Source organism: Nansenia antarctica (genome assembly GCF_963989245.1).
Source record: "Nansenia antarctica genome assembly, chromosome: 9".
NCBI classification, from domain to species: domain Eukaryota; kingdom Metazoa; phylum Chordata; class Actinopteri; order Argentiniformes; family Microstomatidae; genus Nansenia; species Nansenia antarctica.
This window is the reverse complement of record NC_137679.1, coordinates 37,715,983-37,725,983: the sequence shown is the minus strand read 5'-3', so window position 1 is coordinate 37,725,983 and position 10,001 is coordinate 37,715,983. Positions and strand designations below refer to the sequence as shown.

At 42.1% G+C, this 10,001-nt stretch overlaps 1 protein-coding gene across 1 annotated transcript in view; it reads left to right on the top strand.

Annotated features, from left to right (window-relative positions):
• Positions 1-9,353, top strand: part of pcsk6 (proprotein convertase subtilisin/kexin type 6) — a 54,639-nt gene extending 45,286 nt beyond the window's left edge. The window contains exons 20-21 of the mRNA XM_080539943.1: positions 6,151-6,263; positions 8,610-9,353. Coding sequence (XP_080396069.1) covers positions 6,151-6,263; positions 8,610-8,707 — 211 coding nt within the window. The 3' untranslated portion in view covers positions 8,708-9,353. The remainder of the gene's footprint in view (positions 1-6,150; positions 6,264-8,609) is intronic.
• The last annotated feature ends 648 nt before the right edge of the window (positions 9,354-10,001 follow it).

Genomic DNA, 10,001 nt, shown 5'->3' with positions numbered 1-10,001 from the left:
TAATGGTAGACACCGAGACATCTCCCTAAACCATTGCACAATACTTGGTTTACCTGTGCTTTTCCACGTTAGTGCTATTGATCTTTTGGCCTGTAAAATACACATATCCATAAAGATCTGTTCACTGCATTTCATCCTGTGTCCCTCTGGATAAATGCCAAGAATAAACAGCTTAGGCTCAACAGTAATTTTAATTGACAGAATGTCCTGTATTATTATTCCAAGTTCTTCCCAGAATTCTTGAATTCTTGGACATTCCCATATACAATGAAAGAATGTACCCTTGTCCTCTCTACACCTGTTACATAAGTCTGGAATGTTGGGGTTAAATTTATTGAGTTTTTCTGGTGTTATATATACTCTCATTATCCAATTGTACTGTAGAAGCTTTAAACGAGTGTTAGCGGTCTGGGTTTGAGCTCTTTTGCATGCCTTGTTCCATTTTTCCACTGATATATCCTCTTGAAGGTCACTCCTCCATGCTTTCAATTTGGGTTCTGAAGATTCTAGTGATCTAGCAATCAACAAATCATATACATCCGAAATAATTCCCTTTCCGAAAGGATTTTTAATTAAAACTTTCTCCAATGAGGATAGAGCGGGTATGGCCAGGGAGTGATTTTGATTAGAATAAATAAAGTTCCTGAGCTGTAAGTACTTAAAGAAATGCTTGCGAGGGATAGAATGTTTGTTTACTAGAATTTCAAATGATTCCATATGCTCATCTTTTGAGTCGAATATGTCATTAATTTGTGTTATTCCTTTGTCAGCCCATAATTTAAAGCCCCCGTCTGCCCTACCTGGCACAAAGTAATTATTGCCCCAAATGGGACTATAGCGAGAGAGAACAGGTGTTTCCGACAAGTATTTTTGTACCTCGTACCATACAGAAATCATGTTTCTCAATATAGGGTTCGATGTTTTCCTTTTAAGGTTTTTCGGATTATCAGAGTATATATATGTCGGCAGTTGGAGCCCTATAGAGTTACACTCAATGTCTTTCCATGCTGGTGAAAGTAGTCCTTCTGTCGAGTAGTAAAACCTCATAGTTCTGATTTGAGTTGCCCAGTAATACCACAACATGTTTGGGCATTGTAGGCCACCTCTGTCATAAGGTAAATACAGAAGAGACAGGCGAAGTCTGGGGCGTCTATTTTTCCATATAAAGTTCGTGAATAATGTCCTTAGTCTAGGAAATAAGTTTGGGGGAGGCGGCAAGGGGATGTTTTGAAAGAGATATAATAGCTTTGGGAGAGTGTTCATTTTCAATATATTAATTCTGCCTATCTGGGAAATAGGAAGAGATGACCATCTATCAATTGATTCGCAAATAGAATTTACAACAGGGCTATAATTAGTCTGTACCACTTCTTCTAACCTGTGAGTAATTTGTATTCCTAAATAAGTAAAGCTGTCAACTGACTTAAAGTGACCAATATAATTGGGTGGGTTCTCTCTCTCATTCGAATTAAGCAGTAATATGGCAGATTTATGGCTATTAACTTTGTACCCAGAAATATTGCCGAATCTTTTAATGAGGTCCATAAGAGCCGGGATCGATTCTCCCAGATTTTTAAGGAACAGGATTACGTCATCCGCATAGAGAGCTATGCGATGTTCAAGTTGACCTATAGGTATGCCTGATATTGATGTGTGATTTCGTATTGCAATTGCTAAGGGCTCAATTGCCATCGTAAATATGAGAGGGCTCAATGGACACCCCTGTCTGCATCCCCTGTTGATTTTAATTGGCATAGATATATTGTTGTTAGTAATTATTTCTGCATATGGTTCTTTATATAATAATTTCACCCATTTACAAAAGTTTTCTCCCAGCCCAAATCGTTCGAGAAGCTCAAACAGGTATGCCCATTCCACCCTGTCAAATGCTTTCTCAGCATCCAATGACAGGAAAGCTGTATCTGGTAACTCTCTTTGGGAATGTAAGATATTTAAAACCCTTCTTACGTTATGAAATCCCTGACGACCCACAATGAACCCATTTTGGTCTCCCTTTATGATATCTGGTAGAATAATCTCTAATCTTTTTGCTAGAATTTTGCAGAGTACTTTTAAATCTGAGTTGAGGAGGCTGATTGGCCTCATGTTTTCGCATTTATCATTTGATTTTCCAGGTTTAGGAAGGAGAGTAATCAAAGCCCCTCTCAAGGAGGGAGGGAGGATCCCTTCCCGAAATGATTCATTAAACATCTCAAGAAGAGGTTTCCTTAATTTAGATTCAAATTTCTTATACAAATCGATGGGTAGGCCGTCTGGTCCTGCCACCTTCCCAGATTTCATGCTCTTTATTGCCATAGTGATGTCTTCTAAGGATAAGTCGTCACCCAGTTCCATCCTTTCTTCCTCTGATATACTAGGGATATCAATATTATTTAGGAATAGCTTTTGGTCTGGTAATTCTGGAGCTCTTTCGGAACTATATAGTTTTCCATAATATTCTCTAAATGCCTCATTAATTTTAATAGGATCTATAATAGAGTCATCATTATGAGTCTTGAGGTTGGTAATAGCTCTTTCGGTTTGAAGTTGTTTTAAGCGCCATGCCAAGATTTTTCCTGATTTTTCCCCTTGGTCAAATATAGTTTGTTTAAGTTTTAAGAGATTATCTGTAGCTTTTGCAGTTGACATTTCATTATACTGTGTTCTCAACAGTAACAATTCCTGGTGAGTTTTTGGATCGGGATTTTGATAATAATTTCTCTCCAAAACTTTGATTTTTGACTCTAACAATGTAAATTTTTGTTTAGCTCTTTTAGATTTAGAACTTGTAAAACTAATAATCTGGCCCCTAATGTAAGCTTTAAAAGCTTCCCATCTGGTGCTTGCAGAAGTCTCATCTGTGTTGATTATGAAAAATACATCAATTTGTACCTCAAGGAAAGAGATTAGATCTGGGTCCCGTAGCCAACTTTGCTGCAATCTCCATTTTGGTGGATCCTTTTTCAAGCCTGGGTCTACATAACACAAATTATTTGGGGCATGATCTGATATCAGAATACTGTCATAATTACATTCCTTGATTCTAGACACCAGGCCTGCAGAAATTAAGAAATAATCAATTCGGGAGTATGTTTTATGTGTACTGGAAAAACACGAATAGAATAATACCTCAGGGTTTCTGTCTCTCCATATATCTCTAAGATTTAATGTCTTGATAAACTGATGTATAATTCCTCTGCTTTTATTATGGGACTTATCAATATGTGTTAACCTATCTTTAGAGGGATCTAGTGTACAGTTGAAATCTCCTGCTATTATATATTGACCTTTGAGGGTTGATAGAGTGAAAAACAAATTACTGAAAAATTCAGGGTCATCATTATTTGGCGCATAAATGTTGACCAGGTTGAGAAGTTCTGTCAGAAGCATGCCTTGAATTATTAGGTATCTACCTGCCGTATCAGCAATTATCTTTGTGACATTAAGAGGAATAGATTTATGTACAAGAGTCATGACCCCTCTTGCTTGAGTGTTAAAGGGCGCTGAGAATACCTTACCCTGCCACCTCCTCCTAATCCCAATGTCTTTGTCTTTTGAAAGATGTGTTTCTTGAAGAAAAATTATTTGGGAATTAATACTTTTTAATCTCCCCATCACCTGCTTTACCTTTTTTATTTTTTGTAGCCCTCTGCAGTTCCAGGATGTGAACTTGATGTCTAATTTACCAGTCATAGATAGCAATACATTTGTAAATTCCTTGTATCATTGTGCAATAATGTAAAGAAGAAAAAAAAAGAGGTCAAAAGAGAAAAACGAAGAAAAACAAACAAACAAACTGGGTCTCTCAACAAACTAACCGAGACCCCCCCAATGCTCCAGAACTGAGCATTCCCCCCACCCACCTGTTCACTCCCATAACGCTGAAAACTACTCCACACCGAGTGAGGAGTAGTGAGGCTGAACTGATTAATCTCCTTATAAAAGAGTAACCTTCTCCCTCCACTAAATGTGAAATAAAAACCTAATTAACAAAGTTGGTATATTGGTCAACCACCACTAAATGTTAAGTATAGAAGCCCATTGTGAATTGTATATTATAATAACTAAAGAATGTGGATCAGCAGTTGACACCCTGAAAATAACTGAGCCCAAACTGAGTTTGAGCGGCATGTTATGGGGTGTTGCTGTTATAGTACATACACATACATGTGTTGTTCAGGAAACAGTGCTGCTCGAATAGTGCATTGTGGGATTATGAGTTTTAGTGTACCCTTTCCGTTACTTTCTGACCTACCGATCCACTCTAATATCCTCAAGGGAAACACATTGGCATATTAATCGCTTAAATAGACACAATTCAACTTGTTTCATGTAACTTGAAAAAACGAATAACTGTGAAATAACATTGTAAACCCGTATCATGGGTCTAGCGTAGCATTGAATCATTGTTGACGGTGAACTGTGTTCGAGTAGTGCATTTTGGGACATTGAGTCTTAACGTGCTAATTTCTGAGCTACCCTCAACTGAATGACCCCAATATTTTCTCCGAAAACATAATAGTATGTTAAATCACCTAGACACACACAGTTTAACTGGTTTGCAAATAAACATATAAGAAAAAAGAACAATATAAACCAGTGTTAGAGGTCTAACATGACGTTGCTCGTTATCAAAGCCAGCAGTAGTGTCTCATATACTCATCCACTACCGTTCTCTTCTTGGATTCGTTTGATGAAACTTTCCACTTCTGTCGGTGTGCCAAAAGTTTGTGTTTTGTCCTTGTGTGTCACCAGCAATCTAGCCGGGATCAACATGCCATGTTTTATCCCCATGCTACGTAATTTCTGTCTGGCCGAGTCGAATTCCTTCTGCTTCTTGTGTTCTCCTGTCGCTAGGTCGGGGTAGAAACGTACTGGTTTGTCCTTGTGTAGGATTTGTTTTTGGGCTCTGGCTGCTCTTAATACAGTCACCTTATCTCTGTCGTTCAGGAATTTCATGATCATCGTTCTCGGAGGCGCGTTGGGCTCCCGTCTTTGACCAATGCGATGAGCTCTCTCCAGTGTGAGTTTGGATCTTAGTGCTGCGAGCCCCAGTGTCTCCGGTATCCAACTCTCGAGAAAGGTGCAGGCGTCGTCTCCCTCCTCTCCCTCCCGCAGGCCAACGAGTCTCAGATTAGACCGCCTGGCTCTTGATTCTAGGTCTGTCACCTTGTCTTCCAGTTCTTGTTTCTTTCCCTCCAGAGAGTGGACCTTAGCCTGGAGGACATTCACCTCATCCTCCATGTTGGAAATACGGACCTCTGCATGTGTAATTCGTTCCGTACATTCTCCCATATCTTTCCTCAGTCCATCAATTGCGACCAACATTTCTTCATGTCGGTTTGCAGACTCGGACCTCAATTCTCTGATAGCTTCCAGAATCCTGTCATATTTTCCCCCTTCTCCCTCGGCAGTTTCTGTGATCCCCGCGCTGCTCGAGTTAGCTTTAGCATCGTCCTTGTTTCTAGGAGAGCTGAAGTCCATAATTTTAGATTGTACTTGTGGGTTCTTTCGGGTACTCGGTTTCCCTTGTGTAGACGACATCTTTTACGAGTGGTATGGCTGATTTTCGTTGACTTTAGCTAGGTTTGTAACAGAATTTGTTTGACGATTTTAGTGGAGGTGAGAAAACCAGTCTTCTCAGCACGCCGCCATTACCGGAAGTCAACAAATCACTTCTTACTAATCAGCAGAGCCAACTTTACATTTCACCCATCTCAATGAACTCCCCCCTCCCTCTCTCTCTCTCTCTCTCTCTCTCTCTTTCTCTTTCTCTCTCTCTCTACACACACACACACACACACACACACTTGATGAGAGTTGTCAGTCTGTGAAATGACCCGCTACCCTTTTTCTCCCTTGGCCCACTCTGGCAGGCTCACCCAGAACTAAATATTTCATCACATTCTGCTCCTGTTTTTGTTGTCTTGTCACTGTCAATTATTCCACACAATATTTGAAATGTTTACTGTTTACATCGCCCTCTCTCTGGTAGCAGACGAGGCCAATTTATATACAGTACCAGTCAAAAGTTTGGACACACTTTCCCATTCAATTGAATGGGGAAGTGTGTCCAAACTTTGGACCCACATACTGTATTTCCTCACTTTTTAAAGCTGTTCTCGATCTCTTTTTTTTTTTGCTATCCAGGTGCGAGGAAAATTGTGTGAGTTGCGACAGCCCCGGTACAACCTGCAACAAATGCAAAGAGGGCTTCAATCTGGTCAGCAGAACTTGCATTGTGAACGCCACATGTAACAACGGTGAGTTCCGGGGGCCTCACACACAAAGGACAGAAGTAGCGGAATAGCGGACAGAAACTTCTTCACCTGTAATTACCCCCACCCCCACCCCCACTCTGAATACCCAATGGATTGCTGCCACTCTTAACAATATCCTTGCTATGGCTCACATCACACGCATTTAATCTTTCTCACCACGAGTGAAGCAAGTGGCACATCTAAAAGGCTCTAATTGGCATTAACAAGCGCCTCTCTTCCCCCTAAGCTGCAGTAGTTATCGCTATCCGCGCCAGCCTCTCGTTCTTTTTCCAAAGTAGTTTCCGTCTGTTAGCCAGCACACCTGCTGGATCATTATAGCTGTCAGGTTTACAGTGTGTGAAAATGGCTGTAATTGAACTGGAGACGTTTTTTTTCAACAGGCTTTGTCACTCTGAAGTGGTAGGTATATGGAGCTGGTCGTACTCGCACGCCGGCTGTAATGGATTTTTGCGTAAAGGGAACTATACTAGTAGTCATCTTCCCCCCCCCGCGCTCAAGAAAATGAAATTACTTTCCGATAATAGGCCAATGCATGGGAACTAAAAGCAATGCATGGAAAGAAGCTTTTGAGGAATATGGTCATCATTGAAAGAAATCCCTCTTTAGCTTTGAACAGTTGTTTGGGAGTAATGAGTGTTGCATGGTGGGGGGATACTGCATAGTATTTAATTATGTGAGAGGTAACATTAAAATGTCTGCATCCAGACATGGCTTACTTTTTCCCCTGACACATTTGTTATGGTGTTTGGCTAGCAGCTCAAGGACAGAGAGAGCTTGCTGTATTGGACAGATCGATGTCTAGTCTAGATGTCTCACTGTTTCTGCATTCAACAGCGCTAGCTGGCTAGCTAACTGCATCATGGGCCTGGCGTGACAACTAGCAGTTGGCTGGAGAAACTGCCTGGCTCCCAGGCTACTTGACTCTGGGTCTGAGGGAGGGTTGACTGACACTGACACAGAGTCTAGTTTGAACCCCCTTGCTAAGCCACTATCTGGAGGATTTCAAGCTATAAAGTTGGATGTTTCACATAGGTGGCCATAGAGAGGGGTTGTTAAATGCGAAAGCAGCAGAATGTTTGTTTGTTGTGCTATAAATCTGTGTTTGTCCATCAGGATGCACTCAGCAGGAGGGTGTGACCCTTATGGTACGGTATATACCTGCCAATGAGGAATGATGGGTTTGATACCCTTCCTCATTCGGTTCCATGCTTTACAATGAGCCCATCCTCCAATGACTACCTCCACCAGCCTCCCCTTGTGCCATATACAGTACTGTATATAATAATAATAATAATAAAAATAATAATCATAATTATGAGAGAGCTGCTGTATTGGACAAATCGATGTCTAGTCGATCTGCCGACTAGACAGACTAGACTAGATTATTATAATAATAATAATAATTTGTATAGCACTTTTCCTGCAAACGTCGCAGCTCAGAGTGCTCCGATATATGAATATAATATCCAGTATGGTTAGTAACACTGCCCTTGTTTGACCTCATGTTTCTTCCACACAGTTTGTGGCCCACAAGGAGGAACTCTGTCAGGTTCTCCGGTGGTGTTTTTCAATTGTGTTGCTGCGGGGAAGAGAATGTGATTTGGGTTTGAAAGTGCTGGGGCCTGTGGCTGTCTGTGGCTGTCTGTGGCTGCAGCTGCGTAGAGCTATAGGAGGGAAGGGAGGAGGGGGAGGGGGGGGCGGGAGGGGGGCAAGCGAGGATTGGCAGACTAACAACAATGTTGCTATGAGTAAACACGGCCCTGTATGGCCTGACTGCGCTCCCGTGGCGTTGCATAAGGAGGCCGGGGGTCTGGGGCCTGGTTAACTGGCCTCTCTCTCCAGCAGGCAGGCTCAGAATGGCCCAGTTCCACCAGACAAACCTCAGCCAAAATTGTACTGTACCCAGGGTGAGGTGGGGGGGGGTGGAGGAGTAGGGAGAGAGGAAAGAGAGAGAGAGAGAGAGGGGGGGGGGGGGTGGAGGAGTGGGGAGAGGAAAAAGAGAGAGAGAGGGGGGGGGGGGGGGGGGGTGGAGGAAAGCATGAGAGGGATGGTAGGAGGGGAAGGAAAGGGCATACCAACAGGAGATGAGGCTGAAGGGTAGAGGAGACGGGGGTGGTTGGAGCGGAGGGTGGTATGGAGTTCAAACTGTGGAGAGGGAGGAAGACATACAGGTGGAGATTGTATGGGTAGTGGGTGAGAAGATTAGATCTGATTTCTCCTCTGCTCTCCCTCTCTCTCTCTCTCTCTCTCTCTCTCTCTCTCTCTCTCTTTCCCTCTCTCTTTCTCTCTCTCCCTCTCTCCCTTTCCCTCTCTCTTTCTCTCTCTCAGCGGATGAGGTGTTCTGTGAGATGGTGAAGTCCAACCGACTGTGCGAGAAGAAGCTGTTCCGTCAGTTCTGCTGCAGAACGTGTCTGATGGCCGGCTGAGACCCGTACGAGAGGAACCAGAGGGGAACCCTAACCCCCTCCACCAACCAGAGGGGAGCCCTTACCCCCTGCCCTCCACCAGGAACCCTTACCCCCTGCCCTGCCCTCCACCACCCCCTCATCCGCTGTACATTTCCAAACTAGCTAATGTCTGTGTTTGAATGGAAAACAACGAAACAAAACTACTCCTCTTGTCAGTTTACCCTGCAAAGGGTAGTTGTGATTTTCATAAGATATATTTTTAAAGTCGTCTGTTTTATAAACTGCATACAGTATGTAACATGTACAAATTGTTTATTTTTTATTCAAATGCAACGTCATCATGAATTAGGGTGCTTTTTACGACTGTACATGAAGTCGCTATCCAAACCACTGGGCACACGGTTAGTATGAATTGGTCGATAAAGAAAAAGGAAAACACCAGCTCTGGAAATAAGATCAGCTTTTTCATACTCAAAACACAACTTACCTATACAGACTTTCTACCAGGCTTTTAGTTTTTATAAAGAAAACGTGTAAAACAATTAAATATGCTGTACCATGTCAAATGTTGTTGTACATTTTAGATATGTATGTGTTGTTTAAAATTTGCTTTATGTAAGTTCAGAGGACTGAAATAAAGGTGTACGTTGTGTATGATAACGTAAAGGTGTACGTTGTGTATGATAACTTGCCTTTGTTGCATAGAAGTGTTTCACATGTGGGTAGATATTACAAACCAGTGATGTTCCCTGACTCTTTTCCTCACATTTGCATTGACCTTCTCATGAACACATCATCCCAATGCTTTGTCTCAATATCATCCCCTCCTGTCTGATGGCACCATGCTCTATGGTGATCACACGCAGGTGTTCAAGCTAACAATAACATGCTGCTTACTGCCTTTTAGCTTGTTAAAACACTAGAAGGGCCGTGAGGGGTCACGGTGACCCCTGTGAGTGAAAAAAAAAATCTATCTTTGCACTCGATCAAATTTCAGGACCCTCCTTTCATGACTTTTCCTAGATATGTGCGTTCTACCACCCAGTAACCTTACATTTTCAAAATCACACCAGGATAAGCTAGTAAAAAGCTATTTTGCAGTTTTTCTGTGTAGGAAGCAGGTCAATTTACAAGCGGCCAACTAGTGGTCGTTGTGTGTAAATAGCAGCTTGAGCATTGTAAAGAGGGGGTCATTTGACCCCTGATTATTGTAAAAAAAAAAAATAAAAGACACGGCTGTTCTAGAGTTAACAGCAATCAGGAGCGCAGACCTGAGCAGTTTCTTGTCTCGTTTACTATCTCTATTGCTTTG